This window comes from Ornithorhynchus anatinus, chromosome 5, assembly GCF_004115215.2.
Source record: "Ornithorhynchus anatinus isolate Pmale09 chromosome 5, mOrnAna1.pri.v4, whole genome shotgun sequence".
In the NCBI taxonomy this organism is placed as follows: domain Eukaryota; kingdom Metazoa; phylum Chordata; class Mammalia; order Monotremata; family Ornithorhynchidae; genus Ornithorhynchus; species Ornithorhynchus anatinus.
This window is the reverse complement of record NC_041732.1, coordinates 79,986,319-80,008,887: the sequence shown is the minus strand read 5'-3', so window position 1 is coordinate 80,008,887 and position 22,569 is coordinate 79,986,319. Positions and strand designations below refer to the sequence as shown.

Here is a 22,569-nt window from a genome sequence, read left to right as displayed (position 1 = left end):
TGCAAACTGTGCGAGGTCACAGGGTCAGTGGCAGAGCAGGTACGAGAGCTCGATCTGTTTTTTTGTCAGTGTCTTCACTCAATCGCATTTCTTGAGCACTTACTCTGTGCAAAGCACTGTACTAAGCACGAGACAGAGTACAATATAGTTCACACAAGCCTGCCGCTTCTCTGCCGCGCGACCTTGGGCAAGTCACTTCACCTCTCTGTGCCTCAGTTCCCTCCTCTGTAAAATGGAGCTGTAAAATGTGAGCCCCGTGTGGCACGGGGACTCTGTCCCTGATTGTATCTTGTATCTCCCCCGGCGCTTAGTTTAGTTCATAGTAAGCGCTTAACCAATGCTATTAAAAAAAAAAGAGAGGAACTGGTGGTGCCATTTACCGACCAGGCCGGTGTCGCACTTTCCCCCAGATTACTCTACCCTGAGTTTTCTGCCTCGCATTCACTGACTTGTTATTTGTCTCTGCCGCAGTGCTAATGGAGATGGCAAGACCCTCAGGCTGTTCTCCCCTTGGTTACCTAATCTTCCTCCTTCTCCTCCACCTCCCTACTCTGGGCTCAGGTAGGTGTTTCTCCCCCTTTTCTGTTTCCAGGGTTTCGCTCCTCCTCTAGACTGTCAGCTCGTGGCGGGCAGGGAAGGCCTCTGCTTCTTATTGTGTTGTACTCTCCCAAGCACTTAGTACAGTGCTCTGCACTCAGTAAGCGCTTAATAAATACAATCGAATGAATGATGATAGTTCCCACCCTCAACCCCACAGAACTTATGTTCATATCTTTAAATTATATATTATAAATTACTTATGCGTATTAATGTCTGTCTCCCCCTCTGGACTGTAAGCTCATTATGGGCAGTGATCGTGTCTGCTAATTCTGTTTAATTGTATTCTCCCAAGGGTTTAGTACAGTGCTCTGCACATAGTAAGCGTTCAATAAATACCATTGATTGATGGATTGATTGATAATCAAGATGGAGGGGAGGGACAAGGCTTTCTCCACCCTGCTAATAACAATAGTAATAATAATTATGGTTCTCGTCAAGCACTTACTATTGGCCAAGCACTGCGTTAAGCGCTGGGGTAGATTCCAGTTAATCAGGTTGGACTCAGTCCCTGTCCCACATAGGGCTCCCACTCGCAATTCCCATTTTACAGACGAAGTAACCGAGGCCCGGAGAAGTGAAGCGACTTGGTCACGCAGCAGGCACGTGGCGGAGCCGGGGTCGGAACTCGGGTCCTTCCAGGCCCGAGGCCTATCCTCTAAGCCACGCGGCTTCTCTTCTCCCAGCCCCAGGACCCCGTGCATCCACCCTCCCGGTTCCCTTCAGCCTGTCTGACTTTGATTCCTCGGTCGCGGCACAGGGGCACTCGGCGCCATCAGGCCTGCGGCTCCCGTCCTGGCCGTCCTGGGTGGAGAAGCTGGGCTGACCTGCCATCTTTCCGCCCCGACGGACCCCGAACAAGTGGAGGTGAAGTGGCTGCGACCCCAACCCCCTCAGGTCGTGCACGTATTTCGGGACGGGCAGGACCAGGAAGGAGAACAGGTGCCAGAGTACGGAGGGAGAACGGCGCTCGAGAAAGGCAGTCTCCTCGAGGGGAACGTCACCCTCAGGATTCGGGATCTCCGGCTCTCCGACCGAGGGGAGTACTGGTGTCTCGTTCAAGTTGACTCCACCAATCAACAAAACGCCACGGTGGAGCTGGAGGTGGCAGGTCGGTTTGAAGTTTGGAGCAGATGGGGCTAGAAATCTCACTCAGGTCACCTGGGGTAATGATAATAATAACTGTAGTATTTGTTAAACCTTTATTATGTGCCAGACACTGTACTGAGCATTGGGATGGATACAAACAAATGGGGTTGGACACGGTCCCTGCCCCACAGGGGCTCACAGTCTCAATCCCCATTTAACAGATGAGGGAACTGGGGCACAGGGAAGTGAAGCGACTTGCCCCAGGTCACACAGCAGACAAGTGGCGGAGCCGGGATTAGAATCCATGACCTTCTGACTACCAGGCCCGTGCTCTATACATTCCAGAGAAGCAGCGTGGTTCAGCGGAAAGAGCACGGGCTTGAGAGTCAGAGGTCATAGGTTCGAATCCCGGCTCTGCCACTTGTCAGCTGTGTGACTGTGGGCAAGTCACTTCACTTCTCTGTGCCTCAGCTACCTCAACTGGAAAATGGGGATGAAGACTGTGAGCCTCACGTGGGACAACCCGATTACCCTGTATCTACCCTAGCGCTTAGAACAGTGCTCTGCACATAGTAAGTGCTTAACAAATACTAACATTATTATTAAGCCATGCTGCTTCTTTTCCTTTGGTTACCTTCTTTATAGAGTGAAGGGTGGTCAAACGAGCCAATTCTTTCACTCAGAACCCCACTTAAGGCTCTCAGTTCTTTATTCTGCAATAGTGATAATAATAATTATAATAATACCAATAATACTGATAACTGTGGTGTTTGTTAAGCGCTTACTACGTGCCAAGCACTGTTCTAAGTAAATAAAAGGTTATCAGGTCGGATATAGTCCCTATCCCCTGTGGGGCTCACAGTCCCAACAGGAGGGAGAACACATATCGAATACCCATTTTGCATATGAGGAAACTGAGGCACAGAGAAGTTAGGTGACTTCCCAAGATCACACAGCAGATAAATGGCAGAGCCGGGATTAGAACTCAGGCCCTCTGGCTCCCAGGCCCGTCCTATTTCCACTAGGCCACTCTATACAAACAGTCCTTTGCCTGACCTCCCTCCAACAGTAACAACCCAACTTAGATTTCTTTAGCACTTTAAAATTTTTTTTATGCTATCTGTTAAGCACTTACTACGTGCTAGGCACTGTACAAAACTCTGGGGTCGATACAAGATAATCAAGTTGAACACGGTCACTATACCACATGAGGCTCACGGTCTTAATCCCCATTTTACAGATGAGGAAACTGAGGTGCAGAAAAGTGAAATGACTTGCCCATACGGTCACACAACAGACGAGAGGCAGAATCAGGATTAGAACCCAGGCCCTCTGACTCCCAGACCTGTAATCTTTCCACTAGGCCACGCTGCTTCTCGAATCTTTTCGGCAGACTTTTAAGTCAGGTATCTCATTCTTTTCTTAATATTCCCGAGGCCAGGATTTTTCTTCCCATTTTTCAGATGAAGAAGCTGAAGCCCAGTTCCAAGTTGCCCAGCAGGTCAGGGGAATAGCCAGGTCTCTCGCTTTGTCCTTCTAGGCCACCTTCTCTGGATCCAGGTGGTTCCCTTTCTCCCTGCTCCCTTCTTGTTCTCCTTCCTTATTCCACTCCTAAAACCAAAATAGGATTGTCCTAGATTGGGTTGCCGGGATTATTTCGCTACATACAAATGGAGTGACTGGTCTTGGCAAAATCTTTGAAAAATCTCTTCCCTTCCCCCTTGGGTTGGGAAAAACTCCTCCCTGCAAATCTGAATTCATTCATCCATTCAATTGTATTTATTGAGCACTCACTGTGTGCAAAACACTGTGAATGCAGGCTCTACACTAGTAAACTCCCGAACGGCCCTTTAAGTGGGAAGCAGCGTGGTTTAGCGAATACAGCACAGGTGTAGGAGTCAGAGGACCTGGGTTCTAATCCCGGCTCTGTCATTTTTCAGCTGTGTGACCTTGGGCAAGTCACTTCCCTTCCTCTGTGCCTCTGTTCTCTCATCTGTAAAGTGGGGATTTAATATCTGTTCTTCCTCCCCCTTAGTCTGTGAGCCTCATGTGGGACCTGATACAGAGCCCAGCCAAGGGCCTACACATGCAGACCCCTCAAAAATATTATCATGGGCCATCTTAAATCTCTAAGGCCAAGCTGAAGGCTCAGTTTCCTCAGGATTTTACAATAATAATAATAATTTTGGTATTTGTTAAGTGCTTACTATGTGCCAAGTACTGTTCTGAGCACTGGGGTAGATGGTATTTGTTAAACGCTTACTATGTGCCAAGCTCTGTTCTAAGCATTGGGGTAGGTAGAAGTTACCTACCAGGATGTCCCACGTGGGGCTCACAGTCTTCATCCCCATTTGACAGACGAGGTAACTGAGGCACAGAGGAGTTAAGTGACCGAGGTCACCCAGCAGACAAGAGGCGGAGCAGGGATTAGAACCCACGTCCTGTGACTCCCGAGCCCGGGCTCTTGCCACGAGGCCATATTGAGTCCTGTGGGTGAAAATGGACCGTGAGAGACCCCTGCGCCCAGAGTTGAGGCAGATCTCTCCCCTTCCCCAGCACGGGGTTCAGATCCTGCCATCCACGTGGAGGGTTCCGAGTCCGGAAGGATCCGGCCGGTCTGCGGGTCAACCGGATGGTTCCCTGAGCCCCAGGTGCCGTGGAGAGACACGAAAGGAGAGCCGGTGCCGACCCTGTCAAGGTGCCGGGCCCGGGACGGAGCTGGGCTCTTCCAAACGGAGACGTCTGTCACTGGCAGAGCCAGCTCCCCAGGGATCATTTCTTGCCATATCCGGAACGTTGCCCTGAGCCAGGGGAAGGTGACGATCATGGCCGTAGCGGGTAGACCACCAGACGAAGACACTGAGGACTATCCCGGGTCAGAAAGGCTGTTCAAAAGGGCGTGCGGTGAGTGACTCTAAGCCAGTGGTTCCTGACCCTTGATGCTTCCCCTGGGTGGTTGCAAAGCACTGCTCAAAGGAAAGCAGCGTGGCTCAGTGGAAAGAGCCCGGGCTTCGGAGTCAGAGGTCATGAGTTCGACTCCCGGCTCTGCCACTTGTCAGCTGTGTGACTGTGGGCGAGTCACTTCTCTGGGCCTCAGTGACCTCATCTGTAAAATGATGATTAACTGTGAGCCTCACGTGGGACGGCCCGATTACCCTGTATCTCCCCCAGCGCTTAGAACAGTGCTCTGCACGTAGTAAGCGCTTAACAAATACCAACATTATTATTATCATTAAAAACCAGGGCACTGTGGCCATCGGTGGGTGTAAGCGAAGGTAGTGGGTGGCCCGGATCTCGGGTTCGAGCGGGAGGCTTTTTTTTTTTAATGGTATCTGTTAAGCGCTTGCTATGTGCCAGGCACTGTACTCGGCACTGGGATTGGTACAAGCTAATCAGGTTGGTACCTCTCGGGGTCGCACCTGGAGAGTGTCCAGTACGCTACCAGTCTTGGCTATGGGAGGGAGAGTCAAGCGGAGGCCTGTCCATTCCATTCCTAGCTTGCCCAGTGGTTAGCGAGTGGCAGGCCATCTGCTACGAGTCGAAACTCACCCAACAGAACAAGGGAGAGAGTCGAGGGCGGAGACTCGGGTTAACTGCGCCGAAGGAGGCGGCGGTAAACCGCTTCCGGTGGCTTAGTGGAAAGAGCCTGGGCTTGGGAGTCAGAGGTCGTGGGTTCTAATCCCGGCTCCGCCACTTGTCTGCTGTGTGACCTTGGGCAAGTCACTTCACCTCTCTGTGCCTCAGTTACATCCACTGTAAAAATGGGGATTAAAAACTGTGAGCCCCACGTGGGACGATCTGATTACCCTGTATCTACCCCAGCGCTTAGAACGGTGCTCGGCACATAGTAAGCCCTTAACAAATACCAACATTATTATTATTATTATTCTTCCGGAGTTTGACCAAGAAAACTCTCTGGATCCACTACCAGAACGAGTGCAGATGGAAGCGAGGCGTTCTGGGAGAGATGGGTCCATGGCGTCGATACGGGTCGGACACGACTCGACAGCATAAGACGACGACAACAATCAGGTTGGACTCGGTCCCTGCCCTACATGGGGCTCACGGTCTTAATTCCCATTTTACAGATGAGGGAACTGAGGCACAGAGAAGTGAAGTGACTTGCCCGTGGTCACCCAGCAGGCAAGCGGCAGAGCCGGGATTAGAACTCAGGTCCTCCTGACTCCTGACCTGTACTCTGTCCCCTGGGACATGCGGCTTGAGTCAGTTCTGTCTGATCTTGTGGGGAGATCTGAGCTTGACGCTGAATGTGGCTGAGTTCTACCCTCCAAGACGTCTCCTTTTCCATTAGCTTGTACATGTTCTCAAGCTCTGGGATCAAGTCTTACCTTTCTTGAGTAAATCCCAAGTGCCCAGTACAAGTGCTCTGCCCTAGGGAGGGGCTTACTAAATACCGTTGTTGACAGTGATGTCTCTGAAACTCTCTAAATGATATTTCATAGGATTCTAGGTCTTCAGGCAGGACAGCTCCAGGACTGTCTCAGACTGATAATAATAATCATCATCATCATCATATTTGTCAAGCGCTTACTATGTGCCACACACTAAGTACCGGGATGGATATAAACAAATCGGGTTGGTCCCATGTAGGGCTCCCAGTCTCCAATCCCCATTTTGCAGATGAGGTAACTGAGGCCCAGAGAAGAGGAATGACTTGTCCGAGGTCACATGGCAGACAAGCAGCGGAGCCAGGATTAGAACCCAGGTCCTGTTGAGAACTGGGAGAAGGGGAGAAGCCAGGGACTCTGGGAGTCTCAGTGGAAAGGCAGCAAAAATGGCTGCCTCTAGCTCCAGAGAGAGCAGAGTAATAATCATAATAATGTTGGTATTTGTTAAGCGCTTACTATGTGCCAAGTACTGTTCTAAGCGCTGGGGGAGATACAGGGTAATCAAGTTGTCCCACGTGAGGCTCACAGTTAATCCCCATTTTACAGATGAGATAACTGAGTCCCAGAGAAGTTTAATGACTTGCCTACAGTCCCACAGCTGCCAAGTGGCAGAGCCGGGATTCGAACCCATGACCTCTGACTCCCAAGCCCGGGCTCTTTCCACTGAGCCACACTGCTGGAGAAGCTGAGACTTTCTTATGGACTTTAATAATGCTTGTTTTGTTTTGCTCTGTTTTGCTTTGCCGTCTGTCTCCCCCGTTTAGACTGTGAGCCCGTCGTCGGGCAGGGATTGTCTTTATCCGTTGCCGAATTGTACACTCCAAGTGCTTAGTCCAGTGCTCTGCACACAGTGAGCGCTCGATAAATACTATTGAATGAATAAATAATAACTGTGGAATTTGTTAAGAGCTTACTATGTGCCAGGCATTCTTCTAAGTGCCGGATGGCCACAAGCAAATCGTCCTGGACACAGTCCCTGTCCTACATGGGGCTCACCGTCTTCATCCCCATTGTACTGATGAGATAACTGAGGCACAGACAAGTGAAGTGACTTGCCCAAGGTCACACAGAAGACAGGGGCAGAGTTGGGATTAGAACCCCTGTCCTTCCAGGCCTGTGTTCTAGCCACTGGGCCGTGCTGTAAACTCGTCGAGGGCAGGGAACGTGACTACCAACTCCGTTATATGATACTCTCTCCAGTGCTTAGTACAGCACTCTGCACATGGTAAGCGCTCAACTAATACTATTGATTGATTGACTGATTGATTGATAGAGTGTGGTCGCTTTGGGTTTCTGTTTCAGTTCCAGTTTCCTCAAGACTCTCTCCCTCAGCCATGGCTCTGGCTGTGATCCTGCCTGCCTTGGGTCTGCTGATAGTTGTGGGTATTTACGTCCTCTGGAAACAACACAAATCGAAAGGTAACCAATATATAAATTCCATTTATTGGTTAAAAAGGGACACTGACTGTGATCCAGACGGTCCTTGGGGACTCCGGCAGAGGGGGATTTGCCAAACGCTAACGCTGCACGTCAGGAGGGAGGGGAGGTTCCTGAGGAGGTGAGACTGAGGGAGAGATTTTCGAGAATAGAGGGAAACTGTGATTGAGTGACACAAAAAAGAGAGACACCGGCTGACCACGGGGATGAGTTCTCTCTCCCCCGTGCCCTGGTCTCTCTGGAAATGCTGTTTATCTCTTGTTTTTCAGTCTCTTTATAACTGTGGCAAGAACGTAAGCAGTGTCATCACTGGGTCAGTCCAGTAATAATAATAATAATGGTAATGTTGGTATTTGTTAAGCACTTACTGTGTGCAGAGCGCTGTTCTAAGCGCGGGGGTAGACACAGGGGAATCAGGTTGTCCCACGTGGGGCTCACGGTCTTCATCCCCATTTTACAGATGAGGTAACTGAGGCCCAGAGAAGTGAAGTGACTTGCCCACAGTCACACAGCTGACAGGTGGCAGAGCCGGGATTCGAACCCATGACCTCTGACTCCAAAGCCCGTGCTCTTTCCACTGAGCCATGCTGCTTCTATAGTATTATAGTACCCTATAATGCCTCTGACAGTAGCAACAGATATGGGTGATGGTTTCCTCTCTTTGACATTTCTTCTAATGCTTAGGGATGCAATAATAATATAATAATACTAATAATTGTGAAATGCTATAATAATAATACATTGTATATAATAATAGTGTTATTATTATACTACTAATAATTAGTATTATGAATACTAATAATTGTGCCAAACACAGTACTAAGCATTTTGGCAGATACAAGATCAACGGGTCCCGTATGAGACTCACAGTCTAAAAAGGAGGGAGAACAGTTTTGGAATCCCCATTTTATAGATGAGGTAACCGATACACGGAGAAGTTAAGGGCTTGCCCAAAGTCACACAGCAAGTAATAATAATAATAATCTTGGTATTTGTCAAGTGCTTACTATGTGCAGATCACTGTTCTAAGCACTGGGGTAGATACAGGATAATCAGGTCGTCCCACATGAGGCTCACAGTTAATCCCCATTTTACAGATGAGGTAACTGAAGCACAGAGAAGTGAAGTGACTTGCCCACAGTCACTCAGCTGACAAGTGGCAGAGCCGGGAGTCGAACCCATGACCTCTGACTTCGAAGCCCAGGCTCTTTCCACTGAGCCACGCTGCTTCCCCAAGTAAGCGGCAGAGCCTGGATTAGAACTCAAGTCCTCTGACTCCCAGGCCCGAGCTCTTTCCACGAGGCCACGGTACTTCTAGTAAGCTGTTATGTAATCTCATCCTTGGATGTGTCCCAGCCCCTCTTGGACCTGCCCATATTTCCGGCCTGTATCACTTTTAACGGTGATGAACTCCACATATTCACCATCCACCGAGGGAAGAAGGGTTGCATTTTATTTGTTTTGAACCTACTAATCACTTCATTTAGCAAAAAAAAGCTGTAACAAAAGTCACAACCTTATATTCTTCTTCTTTCCTCCCTCTAGAGACGCTTCTTTATCAACAGGTGTTAGAGATCGGTAAGTGTCCAAGGAGATATAGAAGTTTTCTCTCTCCCGCCCTCAATGCTGAAACGCGGCCGCCAAATCGAGGAGCCCATTTCTCCGTCTCCCTAGGCTGGGCCTGATAAAACCCACTCCAAAGCCCTCTCGCCTGTCTGCTTGCAACCTGAAGGCGTTTGCCGGTGCTGTGGTTTGGAGGCTCGATCGCGGCTAATAATAATTGTAGAACTGGTTAAGTGCTCACTATGTGCCAAGCAATATACCTAAACGTTGGGTAGATACAAGATAGATCGGGCAAAGTCCCTGTTCTACATGGGTCCCACGGTCTAAATCGGAGGGAAAACAACTAATGGATCTCCGTTTTATCGCTGAGGAAACTGAGGCCCAGAAAAATTAAGTAGCTCGCTCCGAGACACCCAGCAGGCGGAGCCGGGATTAGAACCCAGGTCCTCTGACACCCAGGCCCGTGCTCTCTCCACTAGACCACACTGCTTAACGAATGCGCTTCTTAATTAATGTGGGAAAGCGGTTCTTCAGGAATGGAAAGAACTCCACGAAATAGTCACCTATTTCTGATTCCCGGCAGGTATCTTTCCGCTTTGTTCTGAGCATCCATTCTCCCAGGGTCCGCTCTGTCTAGTTCTGTCTCTTCTGTGATTGAAGTCCAACGATAGCATCGTTCGGTTCTTCAGCTCTGCCCAGAACCAGTGTTTTCACTATCTGGTTTAGGTAGAACATGACAGCAGAATTAGGGAAACATTCTTCCCTGATTAATCCTTCTTTTCCCCGGCTCCCACTCCTTTTTGAATCATCTACACAGTTGGATCCGTGACCCTTAGGCGTTTGATATTCACCCCACCCTCAGCTCCACAACACCTATGAACAGATCTATGAATTATATAGTATAAATTATTTATATTAATGTCGGTCTCCCCCTCTAGACTGGAAGTTCACTGTGGGCAGGGAAAGTATCTGCCAACTCTGTTGTACTCTCCCAAGCGCTTAGTACAGTACTCTGCAAGCGGTAAGCGCTCAATAAATGGTGTTGATGATAATGATGATGATCCAAAAACACACATCTATTTGGATAGGATTTGACACAGTGTTGGAAGAAACAGTTCATTCATTCAATAGTATTTTTTGAGCGCTTCTATGTGCAGAGCACTGTACTAAGCGCTTGGAATGTACGATTCGGCAACAGATAGAGACAATCCCTGTCCAATGACGGGCTCACAGTCTAAACACGGGTCCAACAGTTGTGTATATTAGCCGGAGCGTCGGATATAGGGGTGAGTATTAAAACATCAGTCTTTCTCAAAACGAGGTCCTTCAGGAATATAATCCCCACGTTATAGGAGAAGTGATTCTATTAGGACTGTGATCAGTAAATGGGTTGATTAAAATAATGTCATTTTTTTTCGTTCTTGCCTCCAGAGGAACTCCTCACTGACCACGGGAAAGAGAAAGGTAAATATCTGGGATAGAAAAGCGTTGGGAATAAAATGACATATTCCCATTTCTTCTCCTAAAAGATGCCTGTCCACAGATATTTCTCTTGTAGAAATCATTCAGTACAGTGCCTTATCCCACTTAAGTGGTGGGTCCATTAAGGGTGCTTGCTTGAATTGTCAGGGGTGAACAGATTAAGGAAAGGCTTTGAGAACATGGGGAGAAACGGCTTAAAGGATGGCCACAGTTAGAACTCAGAGCCAAGAGCTCTCTCTCCTCTCTCCCTTCCCCCACTTTCCCGTTCATAGTGATTATTTTGTATAATAATAATTGTGGTATTTGTTAAACGCTTACTCTGTGCCAAGCACTGTACTGAATACTGGGATAGAGACAAGATCATCAGGTCCCACATAGGGCCGACAGTCCAAGTAGGCGGGAGAACAGGTATTGAATCGCCATTTTGCGGACGAGGGGACCGAGCCACAGAGAAGTGAAGCGACTTGTCCAAGGTCACACAGGAGACGTGGTGGAGCCAGGATTAGAATCCAGGTCCTCTGACTCCCAGGCCCGGGCTCTATCCACTAGGCCATGCTGCTTCCCTATATGGGTTGGGGCCCTGCCTCATGTAGCAGCGTGGCTCAGTGGAAAGAATACAGGGTTGGGAGTCAGAGGTCATGGGTTCGAATCCCAGCTCTGCCACTTGTCAGCTGTGTGACTTTGGGCAAGTCACTTCACTTCTCTGTGCCTCAGTTACCTCATCTGTAAAATGGGGATGAAGACCGTGAGCCTCACATGGGACAACCTGATTACCCTGTATCGACCCCAACGCTTAGAACGGTGCTCTGCACATAGTAAGCGCTTAACAAATACCAACATTATTATTATTATTATTATTGTTCTGCTGCTTGGAGTGGAGAGTCTATAGCACAGGGCATACAGATTCCCATTATGGTCAGCACAGCTCTTCCTGCCGCCACTGCCAATCCGGGCGGTGGGTTGCCTAAAAAAAGCAGGGGAGAGGGGAATTGTTCAAGATGTTTTTCACATCAGCACATCCACTCTCCCCCGTCTTTCCCAACCCTCCCCTTTCCCTTCCCATTCCCAAGTGACGAATATGCTCCTGGCCAGCTGGGCAATACGGGGTTCAAAAGAGCCCTGGGAGGGTGGGAGGGGCAGGTTATTACACCTGGTCACAGACACCGAAATGACTAATCATTTGGAATTCCAAAATAGCACGAGTTGAATAGCATAATTGGAGTGTGAAACTCCGAGCTTTGGGAAGTGAAACTACGTGTGAAACTGGGAGAGCGTCCCCTCGGACGGATGGAAAGAAATAACAAAGGAACAGTTGGGAGTTCTCCGGGGAATGGGGCCAACTGGGCACTGGGCCATTTGGAATTTTTTGAATTCTTTTCCCTAGGAGGCCCCTACCCCCACCTCTATCCCATCCTTATTTCTTTCCCTGCTTCTCTTTGAATTTTAGGGAAACTCCACAGGACACTCAGTAAGTTTTCATTTCTCTTCAAAAACTCTAGCAGATATTACCCCTGAAGATGTTGTGTTTTATGAAAATTCTCTATTTCTCCATTTCCATTTCTAGGCTCAAGAGGTTCTGAGTGAATGTTTATTTGGGTCTTGGGAGCTGGGATTTACTAGTGGGGTCTAGCTCAGGAACTGTATTATTTGTAGATGAATTTTCCTGCTGAAAATTCCACCTGGCACAATTCCTCATGGGCGAGCCCGACCCTTAACTCACCCTCATTTACTCTGGACTATGTAGATGTCATTCCTATTCCTTTCATCTCTGAGCCTGTCCCCGGAATTTTGATGTCCCTTCTCCCCAGTTGACAGATAATGTTTTTGGCTTTTCTAGGCCTCCGATCCTGTTCCTTTTCTTTGTCACTGACCCGATCACCTCAAGGTGGTCCCCAGAATCCCTGCAGGCCAGTGACAAACGGTAGGGAGGGAAGCTGCCCACTTTTGGAGAGAGCAGCTTTAACATCATGTGATTCCCCCGGGCTAATCAGGAGACCTCGGCAGGGAAACCCTCACCAGGGATCTGTGTGGACTTGCCTTCCATGAGCCCCACTTGGCAATTCCAAGGGGGAACAGGCTGAATAGCAACCCGGAAAAAACCCAGTGACAAATTTTCCTTTATTTGATTAGAAAATTAAGTGCTTTCATTCATTCAGTAGTATTTATTGAGCACTTACTGTGTGCAGAGCACTGTACTAAGTGCTTGGAATGTACAAGTTGGCAACAGAGACCATCCCTGCCCATTGACGGGTTTACAGTCTAATCGGGGGAGACAGACGGACAAAAACAAGGCAACTTAATCGCAATAAATAGAATCAAGGGGATGTACACCTCATTAACAAAATATATAGGGTAATCAAAATATATACAGATGAGCACAGTGCTGAGGGGAGGGGAAGGGAGAGGGGGAGGAGCAGAGGGAAAAGGGGGGAAAGGGGACCTAGCACCTGGTAGCCGCTCAGATTCTTTTTGTTTTTTTCAAACTGCAGTTTGTCCGAGATTGGCACAATGACTGAGTCTCTGAGCACCCTCTTCCAAGAATCCTTCTGCCATATAAAATTGTTGATAACTGTGGAATTTGCTAAGCGCTTACTATGTGCCAGACACTGTACTAAGCACTGGGGTAAATACAAGCAAATAGGGTTGGACACAGTACCTGTTCCACATGGCGCTCACAGTCTCTTTCCCCATTTTACAGATGAGGTAAATGAGCCCTAGAGAAGTGAAGTGACTTGCCCGAGGTCATACAGCAGACAAGTGGAGAGGATGAAATCAGAACCCACGACCTCTGACTCCCAGCCCTGTGTTCTATCCACTATGCCATACTGCTTCTCTAAGCACATACGTTTGTTCCAAGCCCTGAAAGCTCACTGTGGGCAGGGAATGGGTCTGTTTTATTTTTGAACTGTACTGTCTCAAGTGCTCTGCACACAGTAAGTGCTCAATAAATACGATTCATTAATTGGTTGGACAAAGTGCCGGCGTAGCTACAAGGTAATCAGATTTGGACTCAGTCCCTGTCCTTGACCGGGATTACAGCCCAACTAGGCGGGAGTAGGCTTTAATCCCCATTTCACAGATAAGGAAACTGAGGCACAAGTCTATCGAATGACCTGTCCAAGATCACGCAGGAGACGAGTGGTGGAACGGGACTTAAAGCCCGGCTCCTCCGACTCCCAGACCCGTGCTCTTCCCACTAGGCCACAGTGCTTCCCACGCACAACTGTTAATTGCCTCTAAATGTTAAATTGTTGCTAATTGTCTTAAACTGTTATTAATAATAGGGACCTTGGGAAGTCTACTAGGAATGGGGTTGGCTGAGGGAGATTCCCGCTGAGCCCTTGAACTAAAAATCCTCTTCTAATCTTTCATTTTGATTTGTGTTTTAGAGAAACTCCGGGGAGAGCTCAGTAAGTTCCATATTTCCTTATAAACTTCAGTGTCAACTTGTCTCCCGCTGACCTTGGGTTTCCAAGTGGCAGTTCAACTTTCTTTGTTTCGTTGCAGAGTTGAAAAGAGCAGCAGCGAACGCAGGTCAGTAGTAATAATAACAATAATAATAATGTATTTGTTAAGCGCTTACTATGTGCAGAGCACTGTTCTAAGCGCCGGGGTAGATACGGGGTAATCAGGTTGTCCCACGTGAGGCTCACGGTTAATCCCCATTTTACAGATGAGGTAACTGAGGCACAGAGAAGTGAAGTGACTCGCCCACAGTCACACAGCTGACAAGTGGCAGAGCTGGGAGTCGAACCCATGACCCCTGACGCCGAAGCCCAGGCTCCTTCCACTGAGCCACGCCGCTTCCCCTTGTGGTATTTGTTAAGCGCTCACTATGTGCCAAGCACTGTACTAGACGTACAGGCTGCAAGTAAATCGAGTACCGCTCCCATTTCCTGCACTCGGACAAGCCCCCGGTCCTGGCACTCTTCCCCGGCACCGCTAACCGTCATCTTCCCTTGTTCCTCTGCAGGCTGGAGAAGGGCCCGACTGCACCCTGGTAAGTGACATTGACTTCCAACCCACATTTCAGACACCAGTCAGTCAGTCGTATTTATCGAGCGCTCACCCTCTGCAGAGCACTGGACTAAGTGCTTGGGCGAGTACAATAGGACAGATACATTCACCGCCCCCAACGAGCCTACAGTCTAGAAGTGGAGATAGACGTTAATATAGATAAATAAAATGACAGATAGGTACTCAAGTGCCGTGGGGCTGGCAAGGGGATGAATAAAGGGAGCAAGTCGGGGCGAAACAGAAGTGGGTGGGAGAAGAGGAAAGGAGGGCTTAGTCGGGGAAGGCCTCTTGGAGGAGATGCGCCTTCGATAAGACTTTGAAGGTGGGGAGAGTGATCGTCGTCGGAAGTGAAGGGGGAGGACGTTCCGGGCCAGAGGCGGGACGAGGGCGAGAGGTCGGCGGCGAGACAGGCGAGAGGGAGGTGCGGTGAGAAGGTTCATTCATTCATTCATTCATTCAATAGTATTTATTGAGCGCTTACTATGTGCAGAGCACTGTACTAAGCGCTTGGGATGAACAAGTCGGCAACAGATAGAGACAGTCCCTGCCGTTTGACGGGCTTACAGTCTAATCGGGGGAGACAGACAAGAACAATGGCACTAAACAGCGTCAAGGGGAAGAACATCTCGTAAAAACAATGGCAACTAAATAGAATCAAGGCGATGTACAATTCATTAACAAAATAAATAGGGTAACGAAAATATATACAGTTGAGCGGACGAGTACAGTGCTGTGGGGATGGGAAGGGAGAGGTGGAGGAGCAGAGGGAAAAGGGGAAAATGAGGCTTTAGCTGCGGAGAGGTGAAGGGGGGATGGCAGAGGGAGTAGAGGGGGAAGAGGAGCTCAGTCTGGGAAGGCCTCTTGGAGGAGGTGATTTTTAAGTAAGGTTTTGAAGAGGGAAAGAGAATCGGTTTGGCGGAGGTGAGGAGGGAGGGCGTTCCAGGACCGCGGGAGGACGTGACCCGGGGGTCGACGGCGGGATAGGCGAGACCGAGGGACGGCGAGGAGGTGGGCGGCGGAGGAGCGGAGCGTGCGGGGTGGGCGGTAGAAAGAGAGAAGGGAGGAGAGGTAGGAAGGGGCAAGGTGATGGAGAGCCTTGAAGCCTAGAGTGAGGAGTTTTTGTTTGGAGCGGAGGTCGATAGGCAACCACTGGAGTTGTTTAAGAAGGGGAGTGACATGCCCAGATCGTTTCTGCAGGAAGATGAGCCGGGCAGCGGAGTGAAGAATAGACCGGAGCGGGGCGAGAGAGGAGGAAGGGAGGTCAGAGAGAAGGCCGACACGGTAGTCTAGCCGGGATATAACGAGAGCCCGTAATAGTAAGGTAGCCGTTTGGGTGGAGAGGAAAGGGCGGATCTTGGCGATATTGTAGAGGTGAAACCGGCAGGTCTCGGTAACGGATAGGATGTGTGGGGTGAACGAGAGGGACGAGTCAAGGATGACATCGAGATTGCGGGCCTGTGGGACGGGAAGGATGGTCGTGCCATCCACGGTGATGGAGAAGTCTGGGAGCGGACCGGGCTTGGGAGGGAAGATGAGGAGCTCAGTCTTGCTCATGTTGAGTTTTAGGTGGCGGGCCGACATCCAGGTGGAGACGTCCCGGAGGCGGGAGGAGATGCGAGCCTGAAGGGAGGGGGAGAGGACAGGGGCGGAGATGTAGATCTGCGTGTCATCTGCGTAGAGATGGTAGTCAAAGCCGTGAGAGCGGATGAGTTCACCGAGGGAGTGAGTGTAAATGGAGAACAGAAGAGGGCCAAGAACTGACCCTTGAGGAACTCCAACAGTTAAAGGATGGGAGGGGGAGAGGCTCCAGCGTAGGAGACCGAGAATGATCGGCCAGAGAGGTAAGAGGAGAACCAGGAGAGGACAGAGTCCGTGAAGCCAAGGTGAGATAAGGTATGGAGGAGGAGGGGATGGTCGACAGTGTCAAAGGCAGCAGAGAGGTCAAGGAGGATCAGAATGGAGTAGGAGCCATTGGATTTGGCAAGAAGGAGGTCACGGGTGACCTTAGAGAGAGCAGTCTCGGTAGAGTGGAGGGGACGGAAGCCAGATCGGAGGGGGTCTAGGAGAGAATGGGAGTTAAGGAATTCTAGGCATCGATTGTAGAGGACTCGTTCTAAGATTTTGGAAAGGAAGGGTAGTAGGGAGATAGGACGATAACTGGAGGGGGAAGTGGGGTCAAGAGCGGGTTTTTTTAGGATGGGGGAGACGTGGGCATGTTTGAAGGCAGAGGGGAAGGAGCCCTTGGAGATTGAGTGGTTAAAAATAGAAGTTAAGGAAGGGAGGAGGGCAGGGGCGATGGTTTTTAAGAAGGTGAGAGGGAATGGGGTCCGAGGCGCAGGTGGAGGGGGTGGCACTTGCGAGGAGGGAGGAGATCTCCTCTGAGGATACTGCAGGGAAGGATGGGAAAGTAGGGGAGGGGGTTGTTGGGGGGGAGGGGAGAGGCGGAGGGGTGACTTTGGGGAGCTCAGACCTGATCGTGTTGATTTTCGTGAGGAAATAGGTGGCCAGATCATTAGGGGTGAGAGATGGGGGAGGGGGAGGAACAGGGGGCCTAAGGAGAGAGTTAAAGGTCCGGAACAATCGGCGGGGGTGACGGGCATGGGTGTCGATGAGGGAGGAGAAGAAGCTTTGCCTGGCGGAGGAGAGGGCAGAGTTAAGGCAGGAAAGGATAAATTTGAAGTGTGTGAGGTCGGCTCGGTGCTTGGACTTTCGCCAGCGGCGCTCGGCAGCTCGAGCATAGGAGCGTAGGAGGCGGACGGAGGAGGTGATCCGGGGCTGTGGGTTAGTGGAGCGAGAGCGGCGGAGGGAAAGGGGGGCGAGAGAGTCGAGATGAGTAGAGAGGGTGGAGTTGAGAGCGGAGACCCGATCGTCGAGAGTGGGAAGAGAGGACAGGGCGGCAAGGTGAGGCGAGATGCTATTGGAAAGACGGATGGGATCGAGAGAGCGGAGGTCTCTGTGGGGCAGTAGCGAAGATTTGCAGGGGGAGGGAGTGTGAGAGATGAGGCAGGTGAGAAGGTTATGGTCCGAGAGAGGGATTTCAGAGTCGGTGAGTGAGGAGATAGTGCAGCGGTAGGAGATGACGAGATCGAGGGTGTGACCGAGTCGGTGAGTGGGCGCGGTATGGTGGAGGAGGAGGTCGGCAGAGTCGAGGAGGGATTAGAGGAGCGAAGTGTGAGGGCTGGGTTGTAGTAGGAGAGTAGTTAGGTGAGGTAGGAGGGGGCAAGGTGACTGTGTGGTTTGGCTCTCTCTCCCTCGACTCTGCTTTACTGTAAAAAAAAAAAATTGTATGTGCCAGGCACATGGACAGCAAATCAGGTCGGACTCAGTCCCTGACCCACATGAGAGTCACCGTCTTAATCCCATTTTACAGATGAGGGAACAGAGGCACAGAGAAGTAAAGTGACTTGCCCAAGGTCACACAGCAGGCAAGTGGCCAAGCCAGGATTTGAACCCAGGTCCTTCTGACTTCCAGGCCCTGGCCCCACGCACTGAGCCACACTCTTTCTCTAAGGCTTGAGTCCTACTATGCTGATTTGCAACCAAAATTACAGTCACACTCCTAGAAATGTGTGTTTTTAGTACACGATTTGACTAGAACGTGACAGCAGAACTAGGGAACATTCTTCCAATAATTCTAGCAATGACAGTAATAATGATGGCATTTGTTAAATGCTTACTACGTGCCAGGCACTGTACTAAGCGCGGGGGTGGATACAAGCAAATCGAGTTGGACACCAGGCCCTGTCCCACGAGAGGCTCACGGTCTCAATCCTCATTTTACAGAAGGGGGAACTGAGGCACAGAGAAGTGAAGTGACTTGCCCAGAGTCACACAGCAGACAAAGGGCAGAGCCGGGATTCGAACCCATGAACCTCTGATTCCCAGGCCTCTGCTCTATGCACTACGCCATGCAGTAGTAATAATCATGGTACTTACTATTCTTTCATTCATTCAGTTGTATTTATTGAGTACACACAGAGCACTGTACCAAGCGCTTGGAAAGTACAATTCGGCCACAAATAGAGACAATCCCTAAGCACCTACTAGGTGCCAGGCACTGTACTAAGCACCCTATTAAGCTAAAATAATCAGGTTGGACACAGTTCCTGCTCAAATAGCCTCCAGTCTTAATCCCCATTTTACAGATGAGGTAACTGAGGCACAGTGAAGATAAGTGACTTGCCTAAGGTCACACAGCGGACAAGTGGAAGAGCTGGGATTAAGATTTAGGTTCTGATCCCAGGCCTTCTGATTCCCTGTCCCGTACTCTTTCCGCTAAGGCGTACTGCTTCTCACCATAATATGGGCAGGGATGGCATCTGCCAACTCCGCTATATTGTACTTTCCCAAGCTCTTCACATAGTAAGCGCTCAATAAACACCACTGACCGATTGATTTGCTATAACAATGATGGTGGTGTTTGTTAAGCGCTTATACTCTGTGCCAGGCGTTGTACTAAGCTCTGGGGTGGATATAAGCGAATTGGATCGGACACAGTCCCTTGTCCTGCGGAGGGCTCAGTAAACACCACTATGTGCCAAGCACTGTTCTAAGCGCTGGGTGGGGATACAAGGGGATCGGGTTGTCCCACATGAGGCTCACAGGTTTAATCCCCATTTTACAGATGAGGTAACTGAGGCACAGAGAAGTGAAGTGACTTGCCCAAAGTCACACAGCTGGCTATAGTGAGATGCGACGTCAGAAGGAACGATAATGTGATTTTCCTCAACACGGAATTCACCAAGAGCAGAACCTCCAGCTTCTAGGGGAACTGACTGTATTATTATCAATAATAATAGTAATGGTATTTGTTAAGTGCTTACTGTGTGCCAGGCATTGTACTAAGCACTGGGGTGGATTCAAGCAAACTGGGTTGGACACAGTCCCTTGTCCTGCAGAGGGCTCACAGTCTGAATCCCCATTTTACAGGTGAGGTAACTGAGGCACAGAGAAGTCAGGTGACTTGCCCAAGGCCACACAGCAGACAACTGGCAGAGCCGGGATTAGAACCCGTGACCTTCTGACTCCCAGGCCCGTGCTCTATCCATTAGGCCATGCTTTAGCACCACTGAGTCATAGAGAAGCGGCGTGGCAGAGAAGCGGCGTGGCAGAGAAGCGGCGTGGCTCAGTGGAAAGAGCCCGGGCTTGGGAGTCAGAGGTCATGGGTTTGAATCCCGGCCCTGTCACTTGTCAGCTGTGTGACTGTGGGCAAATCACTTCACTTCTCTGGGCCTCAGTTACCTCATCTGGAAAATGGGGATTAAGACTGTGAGCCTCAAGTGGGACAACTTGATGACCCTGTATCTTCCCCAGCGCTTAGCACAGTGCTTTGCACATAGGAAGCACTTAACAAATATCAAAATTTATTTATTTTTATTTATTTAAATATGATTGAAGAAGACTTCAGTGGAGAGAGGAGTTAGAAGGCGTGTGCAGGTGAGGTAGCTGACGCACAGAGAAGTGACTTGCCCGAGGTCATACGACAGACAGGTATTGACTACCTATTTTACAGATGAGCTAACTAACTGAGGCAGAGAGAAGTTAGTGACTTGCCCAGGGTCATACAACAGACAGGTATTGATTACCCGTTGAGCTAACTGAGGCAGAGAGAAGTTAAGTGACTTGCCCAGGGTCATACGACAGACAAGGGGCGGAGCCGGGATTCGAACGCAGGTCTCCTGCTGACCCCCCCAGGCCTGTCCTCCGGATAGCACTAGGCCACTGGTCCCGGAGAGTTTTCCGACGGCTCTCCGCGAGGCTGGGTCCCTGAGCTTGGCCTCGACCTTTTCCCCGTGACTGTCTTCCGCAGTGGACGTGACCCTCGATCCAGACACGGCTCATCCCAAACTCGTCATATCTGAAGACCGGAGATGGGTGAAACACGGAGACAAGCGGCAAGACGTGCCCGACAACCCTGAGAGATTCGATTACGTGGTCAGCGTCCTGGGGTCTCAGCGCTTCACCGCGGGGAGCCATTACTGGGAAGTGCACGTGGGCAACAAGACCAAATGGATCCTGGGAGTCTGCAGCGAGTCAGTGAGCAGGAAGGGGAAGATCACCGCATCCCCTCTGACCGGGCACTGGGTTGTGCGGCTGAGCCGCGGGAACGAGTACGAGGCCCTCACCTCCCCCCAGACCCCTTTCCGCCTCAAGAATCCTCCCCGCCGGGTGGGAATCTTCCTGGACTACGACGCCGGGGTGGTCTCCTTCTACAACGTGACCGACGAGACTCACATCTACACATTTACCTACTCCTTCTCCGGCCCCCTCCGCCCTTTCTTTGAGCCTTGTCTTCACGACGAGGGCAAGAACGCAGCTCCTCTGATCATCTGTCCGGTGTCCCAGGAGTCCGAGGAACTTGCTAGAGGCCCCAGCCCTTCCCTGGAAGCCCCCTGGGGGATGGGAAAGAAGGTCTCTCTGGGGACCGATGGACCACTGGCCCCTCCTCGCCCGGCGCCAGATCGATATCCGCTCAAGGATATGATCCTTTCTTGGCCCTCTGACCTCGCTCCGGCCCTGCAGAGTTTCAGGGCCCCGTCCTTTTAGGGGAACGATCATTCCTTGTCCTTCTGACCTTCCTCTGGCCCATCACAAGCCCCAGTGCCAGGAAGGGCAACGGCCACTTACCAGGAGGAGCCCAACAGGCCGTGAGGCGTTCTCTTTCTCTTATCTGGGAATAGGCACCTCTGAGGAAAGGGAGCCTTTCCAGACTAATGATCTTAGCTCATGCTTCCCTTCGCCCCATGGCGAGAGTTGTGGGAATATTCATTCATTCCATAGTATTTATTGAATGCTTACTATGTGCAGAGCACTGTACTAAGCGCTTGGAATGTACAATTCAAGCAACAGAGAGAGACAGCCCCTGCCCCGTGACAGGCTATCGTTCAGGGATCCGACTCCTGGAAGAATGGAAAGGAGCTCAGGTAAGGGAACGCTGGTGTTTCTCTCCTGGAAGAGGCAGGAGAGATATCCGGGGGTCACCCAGGGCTCCGAATGAATAACTCGGAGAAAGAGTTTTGGAGATTAGCGATGCCTGGGTGGTGTCTGACCTTTCCTCGGCTACAGTCAGTCTAAAGGGGTTTTCCGCCACAGGCGAACACCCCGTGAGTCCTAGGGCTCCCTCCTCCCTCCACCAACTTACAGCCAAGGCTTTAATTGCCCAGAAGATCCTAGATCTCAGTTTGAAATGGCACTTTTCTGTATTTTCTACCACCTCCTTTTTTTCTAGGACAGACTAGAAGACAGGACCCCCACCCAGTTGGGCAAATTTTAGCTCAGAAGATTTTTCCGCCCACCTCCCCTCTTCCTTTCCCTTCCCCCAGCTACACGACATCAGTTTTCTTTACTCCTGCCCGGAGTCAATTGTTACTTTCCCCCTGGGTGAGTGGTTATTTTCAATGCTGAGTTAAGATCAAATGCAGATTTGCCAAGACTTATTCTATTTTTGTATAAAACCAAATGTGTACATTGTCAAAATGCTGCTTCCCAAAAGGACCAAAATCAGTCTCATTTGACTTTCCACTACATCTCTTCATTATATATGGATTAGAAGTGACCTCTCCTAGCAAGTAATGTAGCCAACCCAGACATAAAAATTAGCGGTTAGAAATATTTTGGGACCGAAAGGATATAGGCTAATAAATTCCGCAGAAACCGGGCTACGAGACCATCAGCCGATCAACCCATGGTACTTACTGAGCGCTTACTGTGTGCAGAGCACCGTGCTGAGTGCTTGGGAGAGTATAAGTCCTTAACTTCTCTGTGCCTCAGTTACCTCATCTGTAAAATGGGGATTGAGACTGTGGAACAGTCCCATGTGGGACAACCTGATTAACTTGAATCTACCCCGTTGCTTAGAACAGCGCTTGGCAAATAGTAAGCGCTCAACAAGTACCATAATTATTATCATTATTACAGTACGAGTTGGTAGACTGTTCCCCGCCCACAGGGAGCTTACAGTCTGACTTACCAGATG

At 50.1% G+C, this 22,569-nt stretch overlaps 1 protein-coding gene and 1 non-coding gene across 2 annotated transcripts; both read left to right on the top strand.

Annotated features, from left to right (window-relative positions):
- Window positions 1–1,359: 1,359 nt before the first annotated feature.
- Window positions 1,360–22,094, top strand: LOC103166120 (erythroblast membrane associated protein (Scianna blood group); the record flags this gene model as incomplete). The annotated part of the gene is made up of 9 exons (XM_029064583.2): window positions 1,360–1,708; window positions 7,398–7,514; window positions 9,078–9,110; window positions 10,527–10,559; window positions 12,025–12,045; window positions 13,967–13,987; window positions 14,085–14,111; window positions 14,551–14,577; window positions 20,404–22,094. Coding segments are annotated over 9 exons (1,365 nt in total), but the record flags the coding sequence as incomplete, so codon positions are not given.
- LOC114812704 lies at window positions 5,088–5,225 on the top strand. Its single transcript, XR_003760355.1, has one exon. It is a non-coding gene; the product is annotated as a small nucleolar RNA SNORA7 (small nucleolar RNA).
- Window positions 22,095–22,569: the final 475 nt, after the last annotated feature.